Source organism: Arachis ipaensis, chromosome B03, assembly GCF_000816755.2.
Source record: "Arachis ipaensis cultivar K30076 chromosome B03, Araip1.1, whole genome shotgun sequence".
Lineage (NCBI taxonomy): Eukaryota > Viridiplantae > Streptophyta > Magnoliopsida > Fabales > Fabaceae > Arachis > Arachis ipaensis.
In genome coordinates this window covers 43,888,305-43,904,904 of record NC_029787.2, presented here as the reverse complement: position 1 = coordinate 43,904,904, position 16,600 = coordinate 43,888,305, and the positions used below count along the sequence as shown (strand labels likewise).

The window sequence follows — 16,600 nt, the reverse complement described above, 5'->3', positions numbered from 1 at the left end:
AAAATAAAAGATCAAAATTTTAGATATAAAAATGTTGGGTATAATATATGGTGTTTGCTTCAGTACGATGATAAATTTATACGTACTGATACGTTTAAAATATGGACAAATAATAATAAGCCATGTGAAATTTATTTTTCACATTAGCATCTAATTTTTTTAAAATATATATTATATCACTACTTTTACTAAAATACCCTTTTAATTAAATAAAAATAAAAAATATTTTTTATTTAATTTTACAAAGTTTTAAACATCCTTACTTTATTCGATTAGACAAAAATATCCTTTTAAATCAATCAAATTTTAGAATTTAACTAATCCTAATTTTATATTTTCAAATAATTTAAATAACAAAACAAAAACATATCTAAGAAACAAAAAAAAAATTGTTCTTTCATCGTTCTTCATCTTCTCAAGCTTGATCTCTCTCAGCTGTTTCACTGTGGCGTCGCACTCAAGCTCTCTGTTGTCTCTGGCCTCGTAATCAAGGTCGGCGTCTTTGCTCTCTATCTCGTCATTGTCTTTCACTCAGTCACACACCTTCGTTGTGCTCTTCATCGCCGGCGGCAGAAGTAGCAGGTCCTGGGGCTCGTCGTCTTCTTGCTTCGAGTCTCGCTGTTAGCTTCCTTCGTGCAATCAGAAGATGCTTCATGATTTGGTGAGTTCTAACAAATTTTCCTGTTCTTTTCATCTGTAATCGAGAGCTTCATCGTTTTTCATATGACTCGGGCATATAACCTAATGGGGTTTCTTGTCAAAAATCAAAATTCCTCATTTCACATACACATATTTGGTAAAGAAATCCATCAATCAAAATCAAATCAATAATCAATAATAATCATAAAATCCTAATCACTAAAAATTTCTTCAGACCCTTTTTTCTCTTTTGTGGAGCTTTACCAATTCTTAATGGAGGTAAATCCCGTAACTATCCGGTTATTTTGTTGAATTTTGATCAAAATTTGTGTTTTCTTATTTTTCAATTTATGTTTCAAAGATTAATCATTTATTATACTGAGTTAATTCCAATTGCATCCTTACATGATTCCTTTACTCTGAGCTATTGTTTTCACTTCCATTTAATTTATTTTTTGGGTATTGTTATGATTTTCATATTCTGGCATATATTTGGTACATGTATATAAAGATTAACACATGTTTCAGGGATAATTTTGAAGGTATTTCTTAAGGAAAAAATGATCAAATTTGTATAGATAGATCTAATAGATAAAAAAGTAACGTTATTACTCCAATGACAGCACAACTGCTGACAAATTTTTCATCCTATAATAAATTAAGTAATTAATTAATTAATTCATATATTATTATTATTATTATTATTATTATTATTATTATTATTATTATTATTATTATTATATTTTTGAAAATTTTCATAATCGTAACAAAAAAAAAATTAGAATTAACAGAATATTATGTTAAACAAAATAGAATATTCAATTGAGTGTGGTTTTTGGGAAGATAACTGGGTTCAAGGTGGTACTCTGAAAGGAAGTCATCCGAGACTCTACTCTATTTCCAGTCAGCAAGGACTTGTCATCGGGGAGTGTGGTTTTTGGGATGGGCTTGATTGGATTTGGAATTTTCAATGGAGGAGGGCACTGTTCCAATGGGAGCTGGAGCTTGTCAATCAACTGCATGAGAGGTTAAGGCCAGTGAGGTTGTCATCAGGTAGGGAGGACAATGTGGTGTGGAAGTTTGAAAATAAAGGTATTTTCTCTACTAGTTCTGTGATCCAGGCTATACAAGCGGAGACATTATCAGCTGAGATAACGAGTTATAGCTTCACGAGTTCCATTTGGAAAGGTTTCGTCCCTCCGAGAATTGAGCTCTTTGGGTGGTTTGTGCTAGTGGGTAGAGTTAACACCAAGGAGCGGCTGACTAAACTAGGAGTCAACATTCTGGGGGATAGTATGTGTGTACTGTGTACCAAGGAATTAGAATCTGTTGAGCATTTATTCCTTAGGTGTGAGGTAACATGGCAGGTGTGAGAAATTATAATAAAAAATATAAAAAAAACCAAAAAACAAACTACAACATATTATTATAAACACACAAACATATCTTATCCAAGATTATAAATCCAGAAATATAACATAGCAAATCATAGTCCATAAAATAAAATCTTAAACAATAGGGTTAGGGTTTTTCAATGAGTGAAATTACTAAAAAAACCCATATATTAGAAATAAAGTAAGGGTTATTAAGTAAGTTCAAACATTCGGGGAATTATCGGGGATGGGGCGGGGATCCCGCTCGAGTCCCCGCGCCTATCTCAGAGGAATTTCGCTCCCCATCCCATCCCCACGGAAAAAATTCCCCACCATTAGGGCCCATTCAGAACAGTCTCCGCGGGATTCCCGCCTCCTGGAGATTTTTGACACCCCTAGATGAAAGGCAATTAAGGGTTGAAGAAGGACATTTAGAATTCTTTTAGTGTTGGTTGTCTTATTGAATTAATTAACTCCAGTGAAATTCTACAAATAAAGCACCCGAAAAAAAGTTAAAAAACAAAATAAATAAGAACATATAGATTTGGTTTTAGTTTATGATAATGCGTGCTTAATGAGCAATTGGTATTCTGCAAGTGTTAATTTAGATTAAAAAATATTAAATGTGTCATTTCTTTAGGTGGTTTATATATATATATATATGATCCTTATGATTTTTTAATCAATGTGAATATGTAAAAATATCAATCTGATTAATGTAATAATGATTATAGCTGGAGTGTTTATGTATAAAAATTGTAGAGTTATTTAAATACAGAAATATGATGTTGAATTTTTGTTGCTATAAATTGTGTTTGATAGTTTTCACACTTTGAGTGGCTTCCTGCTCATTGGCATTATTTAGTAAATACTTTAGAAAGTGCTGGAAAGCAAGACATCAAAATAGAAAAATGAAGCCTGAAAATTATGAGTTAGTTGTAATCACCACATACAACTGGCTAAAGACATATATGAATAAATAAGTAAAAATAAAGAGAAGAGGGTGAGAGTGGCAGAGGGAACCAATTTACTAAATAATCAAATTTGGAATCAATCTATTGCTTGTCTCGTTGAAAGTTCTTTCTTTAGGAGTGGCTTGTCAAGTTTCTAACTTGTCTCGTTGAGCCCATTCATGTATTCATTGAACTAATAAGTTTACTATAGATCTTATGGTGATATGATTAACAGTTTATGCAAGTAAGGAAATTTCGTGATAATTGATCAACATATAAAAGAAATGGATGAGAGGGGATTGAGTGTCAAGTGTATAATAATATTATTGATGCTCAACACAATCATGGTCTAGTGGATTAATAATAATATTATTGTTCTTTGGCAATAAAGGTCATTTGAATTGGGAGTTTGGCACAACCCAATATTTTTCATTGTATGATAATTTTTTTTTTCTTTTTTAATGTTCATATAAGGTGCAAGATTTATACTTTATTATTCCTAATTATTTCTTTTGAGTAGGGCAGTGATACACACCCTCTTTCTTATCAGCATGTTAGTATTATGTACATTAAGATCGCACATTCATATATATTCTGATATGCTAAAAACCATGAGAGTAGACTGTTAATTATTTATTTATTAGGAATATATATCAATTTTATAGATAAAGATGATTTTTCTAGATATATAGATAAAGATGCTCCTAGATAATAAGTCGGATCATTTTTATTTGAATGCGTTGTATTCTTGTTTTCAAAAGAAAGACCGTAGAAAGTTAATAAGTCAGAGAATTTTTTTTTCTGTAACTCTTGGTTGTCATATAAATAACATTCTTATGCACTAATAGCTCTTAGATTTCATAGAATTTTATTGCCCAATAATTTTAGTAATAAAAAATCTAGTTTATTTTGCTTATTCCATTCTCCTAACATTTATTTAAGTAGCTAACATGTTAAAATTTAAGTTCAGTCATGGAGAATGAAGGCAAAGAGTCGTATAAGGATGGTGATCAATCTGAGGATTTAAGTTTCGAGTATGAGTGCAATTCCGATGAAAGTGATCGATATGGTGGATGTAACTGTAGATAAAGCAGAGGCAGATACAATTAATATTGATGGTTTTAAAAAATTGATAACTGATTTGACCATCAAAGACATATGGGGATTGGTGTTTGATACAAAATCTCAAGTTTGTGAATTTTATGCCAAATATGCCAAGTGCCATGGATTTGTGTCCCGAAAAGACTTGAAGACGGTAGATGCAAATGGCAACATGAATACAATGCAATTGGTTTGCAATAAAGCAGGAGAAAGATATTGGAAGCACCTTAATAGGGACAATCGGCAAAGGGAGCATAGGGCAATTACTCGTGTCAATTGCAAGGCTAGGATTCTTTTCGTTCGTCACTGTAGGATGGGTAAGTGAAAAGTCAGTGTATTTGAGAGTGAACACAATCATCCACTTTGTCCACCTATGTACAAACATTTCATTGATGCGAATCGTGGGCTTAATGACGCCAATAAAACACAAGTAGACAGCTTGTGAGCATGTGGTGTTAAAATCTGTCACATAATGGGTCACATGGTTTTCCAAAAGGGTAGGTACGATAAAGTAGATTTTACCAGTAAAGACCTACATAACCACATTAGTAAGACTAGGCATGGCAAAGTGAAATATGGTGATGCATTTGTTGCGTTGGCCTATCTGTTATCCAAGACAGAAAGTGACCCATTATTTCTAGGAAAGTTTACCTTAAAAGATGGTAAGTTGGATCATTTGGTGTGGGCTGATGGAGCAAGCATTGCTGATTACGAATGTTTTGGCGATGTACTGGCTTTTGACACCATTTACAAGAAAAATGTCTACAATAAGTCCTTAGTTATATTTTTAGGGACCAACTACCATGGCTAAACAACTATCTTTGGATACACCTTGCTTTCGGATGAGAGGTCCGATACTTTCAAGTGGGCACTAAAGGAATTTTTGGAAATCATGTTCGGCAAACTATCTGGAGGCGTTATGATAGACGGGGACCGTGCTATGAGAGACGCCATCTTAGAGTATTTCCTGGTATACCACACCGCCTTTGTGCATGGCATCTCCATCGTAATGCGGTAAAAAATATAAAAAACAAGCATTTTTAGGACGACTTTAATGTATTATTGTATGGACAGTTTACTGCAGAGATATTTGAATAGAGATGGAGCGAGATCATATCGAAATATGGACTTGCTGAGAATGAATGGGTCCATGACATTTATAATGACAAAATGAAGTGGGCTACAGCATATTTGAGGGAGCACTTCTTTGGCCGCATAAGAACTACATCACAGTGTGAGGGAATTCTTTCATTATTGAAGAACTATGTTGACAGTAAAACCAGTCTCCTTGAATTCATGCAAAAGTTCATTGAAGTACTAAGGCATTACCGAAACAACCATCTTAACTGCTGACTTTGATACCTTTTATAAGTTTCCTATTTTGATTATGTGCTTGGAAAGTTTTGAGAAACAAGCGGCTGAACTTTATACTAGAAATATTTTCAAACTTGTGAAAGATGAGATAGAAGCAGCAGGTGCCTTAAATGTGATTGAATGCCCAAACAGTGGAGATATTGTTGAGTACAACACAAGTGAGTATTTTAATCAGCAATGGCTATTTAAAGCATGTTACAATAAAGACAAGGACCTGTTTGCGTGTGAGTGCAAGCTATATGAGACTCGTGGATTACCGTGTGGTGCACGAAATTGTGATCTCAACTGCGCTAACAACTTGGTACGCACAATCGTAATCTTAACTCTTTTTTACAATTCCGCACAACTAACCAGTAAGTGCACTGGGTCGTCCAAGTAATACCTTACGTGAGTAAGGGTCGATCCCACGGAGATTGTCAGCTTGAAGCAAGCTATGGTCATCCTTATAAATCTCAGTCAGGCAGATTCAAATGGTTATGAGGTTTTGATAATTAAAAGATAAATAAAATAGAAAATAAAATAGAGATACTTATGTAATTCATTGGTGGGAATTTCAGATAAGCGTCTGGAGATGCTTTGTTGCTTCTGAACTTCTGCTTTCTTATTACCTTCTTCCAACCATGCGTTACCTCCTTCCATGGCAAGCTATATGATCCTCTCGGATGAAAACAAATCCATATGCGCTGTCACCGCACGGCTAATCATCTGTTAATTCCCGCTAGCGTCGGAATAAGACCATTGTCCTTTTGCACACTGTCACTTGTGCCCCACATTTGCAAGTTTGAAACTCGTCACAGTCATCCCTTTCCAGATCCTACTCGGAATACCACAGACAAGGTTTAGACTTTCCGGATCCCAGGAATGGCTGCCAATAATTCTAGCCTATACCACGAAGGTTCTAATCTTAGATTAGAAACCCAAGAGAATATACTCCAGCTGTCGTCCAATGACTCCGTTGAACATCATGTAGATCGCTTTGTGTTTGTCAGGCATGCGACCTTGGCTAAGCGAGTAACGAAGATTGGGTGATTGTCACGGGTCATCCCTTCATTCTGACTTAACTGAATTAAGAATGAGAGTATATCTTAGAGAAGAAGTAGGTGTGAATTGAATAGAAAACAGTAGTAATTGCATTAATTCATGAAGAACAGCAGAGCTCCACACCTTAATCTATGGGGTGTAGAAACTCCACCGTAGAAAATACATAAGTGAAAGAGGTCTAGGCATGGCCGTGAGGCCAGCCCCCTAAACGTGTACAATGGTCTATGATAGCATAAAACTGATCAAAGATTTAGGTCTAAGGACTAAACATCCAAAGATGTAAAATAAATCACTAAAAGTAGTTTTTATACTAAACTAGTAGCTATGGTTTACAGAAAATGAGTAACTAAGTGCAGATAGTACAGAAATCCACTTTCGGGGCCCACTTGGTGTGTGCTTGAGCTGAGAATTGAAGCTTTTTCGTGCTTAGGTTGTTCCTGGAGTTAAACGCTAGCTTTGGTGCCAGTTTGGGCATTTTACGCCAAGATGTTTTAGGCTGAATTTGAACGCCAGTTTGGGCCATCAAATCTCGGGAAAAGTATGGACTATTATATATTGCTGGAAAGCCCAGGATGTCTACTTTCCAACGCAATTAAGATCGCGCCAATTAGGCTTCTGTAGCTCCAGAAAATCTACTTTGCGTGCAGGGAGGTCACAATCCAACAGCATCTGCAGTCCTTTTTCAGCCTCTGAATCAGATTTTTGCTCAGGTCCCTCAATTTCAGCCAGAAAATACCTAAAATCACAGAAAAACACACAAAATCATAGTAAAGTCCAGAAATGTGATTTTTGAATAAAAACTAATAAAAATATAATAAAAAGTAACTAAATCATACTAAAAACTATGTAAAAATAATGCCAAAAAGGGTATAAGTTATCCGCTCATCACAACACCAAACTTAAATTGTTGCTTGTCCCCAAGCAACTGAAAACAAAATAGGATAAAAGAAGAAAATATACAATGAATTATAAACTTATCAATGAAAATTAGCTTCAGTTAGATGAGCAGTAGCCTTTTTGCTTCTGAACAGTTTTGGCATCTCACTTTATCCTTTGAAGTTAAGAATGATTAGCTTCTATAGGAACTTAGAATTCAGATAGTGTTATTGATTCTCCTTTTTCAATATGTTGATTCTTGAAAACAGCTACTTTATGAGTCTTGGCCGTGACCCTAAGCATTTTGTTTTCCAGTATTACCACCGGATACATAAATGCCAGAGACACATAACTGGGTGAACCTTTTCAGATTGGAACTCAGCTTTGCTAGAGTCCCCAGTTAGAGGTGTCCAGAGCTCTTAAGCACACTCTTTTTTTGCTTTAGACTACGACTTTAACTGCTTAGTCTCAAGCTTTTCACTTGACACCTTCACGCCACAAGCACATGGTTAGGGACAGCTTGGTTTAGCCGCTTAGGCCAGGATTTTATTCCTGTGGGCCCTCCTATCCATTAATGCTCAAAGCCTTGGATCCTTTTTATTTTACCCTTGCCTTTTGGTTTAAATGGCTATTGGCTTTTTCTGCTTGCTTTTTCTTTTCTTTTCTTTTTTTCTTTTATTTATTTTTTTTTGCCAAAGTTTTTTTTTTCTGCAAGCTTTTCACTGCTTTTTCTTGCTTCAAGAATCAGTTTGATGATTTTTCAGATTATCAAATAACATTTCTCCTTTTTCATCATTCTTTCAAGAGCCAACAATTTTAACATTCATAAACAAAAAATTCAAAAATATGCACTGTTCAAGCATTCATTCAGAAAACAAAAGGTATTGTCACCACATCAAAATAATTAAACTAATTTCAAGATAGAATTCAAAACCAAGTACTTCTTGTTCTTTTGCAATTAAAACATTTTTCATTTAAGAAAGGTGATGGATTCATAGGACATTCATAGCTTTAAGATATAGACACTAGACACTAATGATCATGTAATAAAGACACAAATATAGACAAACATAAAGCATAGTAAACAAAAAATAAAAAATAAAGAACAAGGAAATTAAAGAACGGGTCCACCTTACTGATGGCGGCTAGTTCTTCCTTTTGAAGATCTTATGGAGTGCTTGAGCTCCTCAATGTCTCTTCCTTGCCTTTGTTGCTCCTCCCTCATGGCTCTTTAGTCTTCTCTAATTTCATGGAGGAAGATGGAATGCTCTTGGTGCTCCACCCTTAGTTGTCCCATGTTGGAACTTAATTCTCCTAGGGAGGTGTTAATTTGCTCCCAATAGTTTTGTGGAGGAAAGTGCATCCCTAGAGGCATCTTAGGGATTTCATGATGAGGAATTTCTTCATGCTCTTGTTGAGGTCCATGAGTGGGCTCTCTTGTTTGCTCCATCATTTTCTTAGTGATAGGCTTGTCCTCTTCAATGAGGATATCTTCCTCTATGGCAATTCCAACTGAATTACATAGGTGACAAATGAGATGAGGGAAGGCTAACCTTGCCAAAGTGGAAGACTTGTCCGCCACCTTGTAGAGTTCTAGGGATATGATCTCATGAACTTCTACTTCCTCTCCATTTATGATACTATGGATCATGATAGCCCGGTCTATTGTAACTTCAGACCGGTTGCTAGTAGGAATTATAGAGCATTGGATAAACTCCAACCATCCCCTAGCCACTGGTTTGAGGTCAAGCCTTCTTAGTTGAACCGGCTTGCCTCTTGAATCTCTCTTCCATTGAGCGCCTTCCACACAAATGTCCCTAAGGACTTGGTCCAACCTTTGATCAAAGTTGACCCTTCTAGTGAAAGGGTGAGGGTCTCCTTGCATCATTGGCAAGTTGAATGCCAACCTCACATTTTCCAGACTAAAATCCAAGTAATTCCCCCGAACCATTGTGAGCCAATTCTTTGGGTTCGGGTTCATACTTTGGTCATGGTTTTTAGTGATCCAAACATTGGCATAGAACTCTTGAACCATTAAGATCCCGACTTGTTGAATGGGGTTGGTGAGAATTTCCCAACCTCTTCTTCGAATTTCATGTCGGATCTCCGGATATTCACTCTTTTTGAGCTTAAAGGGGACCTCGGGGATCACCTTTTTCTTGGACACAACTTCATAGAAGTGGTCTTGATGCACTTTTGAGATGAATCTCTCCATCTTCCATAACTCAGAGGTGGAAGCAATTGCCTTCCCTTTCCTTTTTCTAGAGGTTTCTCCGGCCTTAAGTGCCATTAATGGTTATGGAAAAACAAAAAGCTTTAGATTTTTTCACACCAAACTTAGAAGATTTGCTCGTCCTCGAGCAAAAGAAGAAAGAAAGGAGTAGAAGAAGAAGAAATGGAGGAGATGGAGGGGGAGTGTAGGTTTGGCCAAGGTGTGTGTATGTTGTGTGAAAATGAAGTTGGTAAGGAGGGGTATTTATAGGGTAAAGGAGAGAGGGTATTCGGCCATGTGTGAGTGGGTTTGGGAGGGAAATGGTTTGAATTTGAATGGTGAGGTAGGTGGGGTTTAATGATGGATGGATGTGAGTGGTGAAGAGGTTGTGGAGAAGAGGGTAAGATTTGATAGGTGAAGGGTATTTGGGAAAGAGGTATTGAGGTGATTTGTCAATGGTGTTTGGGGAAGAGTGTTATAGAAAGGTGTGAAGAGGAGAGAAGAAGGGGTGGGGTAGGTGGGGATCTTGTAGGGTCCACAGATCCTGAGGTGTCAAGGAATTTGGGTCCTTGCACCATTCTTGCGTTCAAACACCCATTCTGTGCCAAATCTGGCATTTAACGTCAGCTCTGCTACCTTTCCTGGCGTTAAACGCCAGTCCTGCTACCTTTCCTGGCGTTAAACGCCACTCTGCTTCCCATTTCTGGCGTTAAACGCCAACCAGATGTCCATTTCTGGCGTTTAACGCCAGCTTGTGCCAGACAGCCCTTTCTGGCGTTAAACGCCCAGAGTGCTGCCCATTCTGGCGTTTAACGCCCAAAATGATGCCAGGCTGGGTGTTAAACACCCATTCTGCTATCCTTACTGTTAAACGCCAGTAAGCCTATCCTTCAGGGTGTGCTGTTTTTAATGTTGTTTTTCATTTTGTTTTTTATTTTTCAGTTATTTTTGTGACTTCACATGATCATCAACCTAAAGAAAACATAAAATAACAATGGAAAACAAATAAATATAATTAAATAACATTGGGTTGCCTCCCAACAAGCACTTCTTTAATGTCAATAGCTTGACAGTGAAGCTCTTAGAGAGCTTCACAGAGACTCAGAGCTTGATGTTGGCCTCCCAACACCAAACTTAGAAGTTGAGTGTGGGGGCTCTGTTTGACTCTGCATTGAGAGAAGCTTTTCATGCTTCCTCCACATGGTTACAGAAGAAGATCCTTGAGCTTTAAACACAAGGTAGTCCTCATTCAGTTGAAGGACTAGCTCTCCTCTGTCCACATCAATCACAGCTCTTGCTGTGGCTAGGAAGGGTCTTCCAAGGATGATGGATTCATCTTCATCCTTCCCAGTGTCTAGGATTATGAAATCAGCAGGGATGTACAGGCCTTCAACCTTTACCAAGACATCCTCTACAAGTTCATAAGCATGTTTCCTTGAATTGTCTGCCATCTCTAGTGAGATTCTTGTAGCTTGTACCTCAAAGATCCTTAGTTTCTCCATTACAGAGAGGAGAATGAGGTTTATACTTGACCCAAGGTCACACAGAGCCTTCTCAAAGGTCATGGTGCCTATGGTACAAGGTATTAAGAACTTTCCATGATCCTGTTTCTTCTAAGGTAATTTCAGTTGAACCAGATCACTTAGTTCATTGATGAGCAATGGGGGTTCATCCTCCCAAGTCTCATTACCAAATAGCTTGGCATTCAGCTTCATGATTGCTCCTAGATATTGAACAACTTGATCTTCAATAATATCTTCATCCTCTTCAGATGAAGAATACTCATCAGAGCTCATGATTGGCATCAGTGAGTTCAGTGGAATCTCTATGGTCTCTATATCAGCCTCAGATTCCCTTGGTTCCTTATTAGGGAACTCCTTGGAGGCCAGTGAACGTCCATGGAGGTCTTCCTAACTGGAAATCACTGTCTTTCCCTCCTCTACAGGTTTGGCCATATGGGACGTGTTTATGGCCTTGCACTCTCTTTTTGAATTTTCTTCTGTATTACTTGGGAGAGTACTAGGAGGGAGTTCAGTAACTCTTTTACTCAGCTGACCCACTTGTGCCTCCAAGTTTTTAATGGAGGACCTTGCTTTAGTCATGAAACTGAGAGTGGTCTTAGATAGATCAGAGACTATAGTTGCTAAGTCAGAGTGGCTCTGCTTAGAATTCTCTGTCTGTTGTTGAGAAGATGATGGAAAAGGTTTGTTATTGCCAAACCGTGCTCTCCCACCATTATTATTATTGAAGCCTTGGTTAGGCTTCTGTTGATCCTTCCATGAAAGATTAGGATGATTCCTCCATGAAGGATTATAGGTGTTTCCATAGGATTCTCCCATGTAATTCACCTCTTCCATTGCAGGATTCTCAGGATCATAAGCTTCTTCTTCAGAGGAAGCTTCTTTAGTACTGCCAGCTGCAGCTTGCAATCCAGACAGACTCTGAGAAATCATATTGACTTGCTGAGTCAATATTTTGTTCTGAGCCAATATTGCATTCAGAGTATCAATCTCAAGAACTCCTTTCTTCTGAGTTGTCCCATTATTCACAAGATTCCTTTCAGAAGTGTACATGAACTGGTTATTTACAACTATTTCAATGAGTTCCTGGGCTTCTGCAGTCGTCTTCTTCAGATGAAGAGATCCTCCAGCAGAGTGGTCCAATGACATCTTGGACAATTCAGACAGACCATCATAGAATATACATATGATGCTCCATTCTGAAAACATGTCAGAAGGACACCTTCTAATCAATTGCTTATATCTTTCCCAAGCTTCATAGAGGGATTCACCTTCCTTCTGTCTGAAAGTTTGGACTTCCACTCTAAGCTTGCTCAACTTTTGAGGTGGAAAGAATTTGGCCAAGAAAGCATTGACCAACTTTTCTCAAGAGTTCAGGCTATCTTTAGGTTGTGAGTCTAACCATGTCCTAGCTCTGTCTCTTATAGCAAAGGGGAAAAGCATAAGTCTGTAGACCTCAGGATTAACCCCATTGGTCTTAACAGTGTCACAGATTTGCAAGAATTCAGCTAAGAACTGATGAGGATCTTCCAATGGAAGTCCATCAAACTTGCAATTCTGCTGCATTAGAAAAACTAATTGAGGCTTAAGCTCAAAGTTGTTTGCTCCAATTGCAGGAATTGAGATGCTCCTTCCACAGAAGTCAGAAGAGGGTGCAATAAAGTCACCAAGTATCTTCCTTGCATCTACACCATTGTTGTTAGGTTCGGCCATCTCCTCTTCTTTTTCGAAAAATTCTGTCAGGTCCTCTCCAGAGTTTTGTGCTTTAGCTTCTCTTAGCTTCCTCTTTAGAGTCCTTTCAGGTTCCGGATCAGCTTCAACAAGAATATTCTTATCCTTGCTTCTGCTCATATGAAAAAGAAGAGAATAGAAAAGAATAGGAATCCTCTATGTCGCAGTATAGAGATTCCTTTATGTGAGTAGAAGAATAGAATAGTAGAAAGAATGAGAAGAGAAAAATTCGAACATAGAGAAGGAGAGAGGGTTTGAATTTTAAGAAGAAGAGAAGTGTTAGTAAATAAATAAATAAATAGAAAGAGATGAGAGAAAGAGAATTCAAATTTTAAATTGAAATAAAAGGAAAATATTTTTGTTTTTGTTTAATTAATTAATTAGAATTCGAAAATTAGGAAGAGAAATAAAAAAAAATTAAAATTTAAAACAATTAGTTAATTAAAATAAATTTTTGAGAAAGGGATTAGTAATTTTCGAAAATTGGAGAGAGAGAAGTAGTTAGGTGGTTTTGAAAAAGATATGATTGAAATAGAAAACTTTTAAAATCAAACAAAAAGTCAAGTAGTTAATTGAAAAAGATTTGAAAATCAATTTTGAAAAGATAAGAAGTTAGAAAAAGATTTTGAAGTTGATTTTGAAAAAGATATGATTGAAAATCATTTTGAAAAAGAATTGAAAAGGAAATTAAAAAGATTTGATTTTTGAAATTAAAGTTGATTACTTGACTAACAAGAAATTAAAAGATATGATTTTAGAATTTAAAGATTGATCCTTTCTTAATAGGCAAGTAACAACTTGAAGTTTTTGAATCTAAATATTAAATGTTGGCATTAATTTCGAAAATTATGAAATAAAAATAAGAAAAAGATTTTGAAAATCAAATTTTTAAATTTTTAAAAATATTAAGAAGAAAATTGAAAAAGATTTAATTTTTTTGAAAAGGATTTGGAGAAGATAGAATTTTTAAATTGAAAATTTGACTTGACTAATAAGAAACAATTAAATTTTAAAATTTTATGACGAAATCAATTCAAATTTTTGAAATTTATGAGTGAAATAAAGGAGAGAATATTTTTTTGATTTTTGAATTTTTAATGAGGAGAGAGAAAAACATAAAAATGATGCAAAACACAAAAAATTAAGATCAAAACTAATAATGCATGCAAGAACACTTTGAATGTCAAGATGAACACCAAGAACACTTTGAAGATCATGATGAACATCAAGAACATAATTTTGAAAATTTTTAAGAAGAGAAAGATATGAAAGACACCAAACTTAAAAATTTTTAACTTTTAGACTCTAATAATTCTAAAATGCATATGAAAAACAAGAAAAGACACAAAACAAGAAAAATTAAAGATCAAATAATGAAAATCATCAAGAACAACTTGAAGATTATGAAGAACACAATGCATGAATTTTTTTTTCGAAAATTTTTAAGATAAATTAAAAATATGCAATTGACACCAAACTTAAAATTTGACACAAGACTCAAACAAGAAACACAAAATTTTTGGTTTTTATGATTTTGTAAAATTTTTTGAATTTTTTGAAAATTATTTGGAAAAGAAAAATAAGGATTTCAAAATTTTTAATAAGAATTCCAGGAATCATACAATGTTAGTCTAAAGCTTCAGTCTAAAAAGATTAGACTTGGCTAGCCAAGCTTTAGCAGGACATTATATACAACAGCCAAATTGATGAGAATCAACTAGCTCTTGTGATGATAAAAGTATCATATGAAACTCTAGAATTCATTCTTAAAAATTATGAAGAACATAGAATAATTTATTTTATTATTTTTTTGAATGATTTTTCGAAAATAAAATAAAATAAAATAAAATTACCTAATCTGAGCAACAAGATGAACCGTCAGTTGTCCAAACTCGAACAATCCCCGGCAACAGCGCCAAAAACTTGGTGCACGAAATTGTGATCTCAACTGTGCCAACAACTTGGTACGTACAATCGTAATCTCAACTCTTTTTCACAACTCCGCACAACTAACCAGCAAGTGCACTGGGTCGTCCAAGTAATACCTTACGTGAGTAAGGGTCGATCCCACGGCGGCTTGAAGCAAGCTATGGTCATCCTTGTAAATCTCAGTCAGGCAGATTCAAATGGTTATGAGGTTTTGATAATTAAAAGATAAATAAAATAGAAAATAAAATAGAGATACTTATGTAATTCATTGGTGAAATTTTCAGATAAGCGTCTGGAGATGCTTTATTGCTTCTGAACTTCTGCTTTCCTATTACCCTCTTCCAACCATGCGTTACTACCTTCCATGGCAAGCTGTATGATCCTCTCGGATGAAAACAAATCCATATGCACTGTCACTGCACAGCTAATCATCTGTCGGTTCCCGCTAGCGTCGGAATAAGACCATTGTCCTTTTGCACACTATCACGTGTGCCCCACATTCACAGGTTTGAAGCTCATCACAGTCATCCCTTTCCAGATCTTGGATCCTACTCGGAATACCACAGACAAGGTTTAGACTTTCCGAATCTCAGGAATGGCTGCCAATAATTCTAGCCTATACCACGAAGGTTCTAATCTTAGATTAGAAACCTAAGAGAATATACTCCAGCTATCATCATGTAGATCGCTTTGTGGTTGTCAGGCATGCGACTTTGGCTAAGCGAGTAACGAAGATTGGGTGATTGTCACGAGTCATCCCTTCATTTTGACTTAACTGAATTAAGAACGAGAGTATATCTTGGAGAAGAAGTAGGTGTGAATTGAATAGAAAATAGTAGTAATTGCATTAATTCATGAAGAACAGCAGAGCTCCACACCTTAATCTATGGGATGTAGAAACTCCACCGTAGAAAATACATAAGTGAAAGAGGTCTAGGCATGGCCGTGAGGCCAGCCCCTAAACGTGTACAATGGTCTATGATAGCATAAAGCTGATCAAAGATTTAGGTCTAAGGACTAAACATCCAAAGATGTAAAATAAATCACTAAAATTAGTTTTTATACTAAACTAGTAGCTAGGGTTTACAAAAAATGAGTAACTAAGTGCAGATAGTGTAGAAATCCACTTTCGGGGCCCACTTGGTGTGTGCTTGGCCTGAGCATAGAAGCTTTTTCGTGCTTAGGCTGTTCCTAGAGTTAAACGCCAGATTTGGTGCCAGTTTGGGCGTTTAACTCCAATTCTGGTGCCAGTTTGGGCGTTTTACACCAAGATGTTTTAGGCTGACTTTGAACGCCAGTTTGGGCCATCAAATCTCGGGTAAAGTATGGACTATTATATATTGCGGGAAAGCCCAGAATGTCAACTTTCCAAAGCAATTGAGAGCGTGCCAATTGGGCTTTTGTAGCTCCAGAAAATACACTTCGAGTACAGGGAGGTCAGAATCCAACAGCATCTGCAGTCCTTTTTCAGCCTCTGAATCAGATTTTTGCTCAGGTCCCTCAATTTCAGCCAAAAAATACCTGAAATCACAGAAAAATACACAAACTCATAGTAAAGTCTAGAAATATGATTTTTGAATAAAAACTAATAAAAATATAATAAAAAGTAACTAAATCATACTAAAAACTATGTAAAAACAATGCCAAAAAGGGTATAAATTATCCGCTCATCACCGTGCTCCCACATCTTTGGGGTCTTGAAGCATCGCAATGCAAAATGTGTCCCTACATCGCTTATCCTGAAAAGATGGACAAGAGATGCAAAGAGTGATTTTATATGCTCAATTGGATAGCAAGAATCCACTGATGATATAGTGCACACATTTAGATACAGTGCAATGGTATCAATTT

At 36.1% G+C, this 16,600-nt stretch overlaps 1 protein-coding gene across 1 annotated transcript; it reads left to right on the top strand.

Moving 5' to 3' along the window:
• Window positions 4,002–4,391, top strand: LOC107633043. Its single transcript, XM_016336678.1, has one exon. The coding sequence runs from the start codon at window positions 4,002–4,004 to the stop codon at window positions 4,389–4,391; it is 390 nt and encodes a 129-aa protein (XP_016192164.1).

Bases quoted from the DNA above. Each gene is read 5' to 3' on its own strand.
- LOC107633043 (XM_016336678.1), top strand. From the start codon at position 4,002: ATGAGTGCAATTCCGATGAAAGTGATCGATATGGTGGATGTAACTGTA.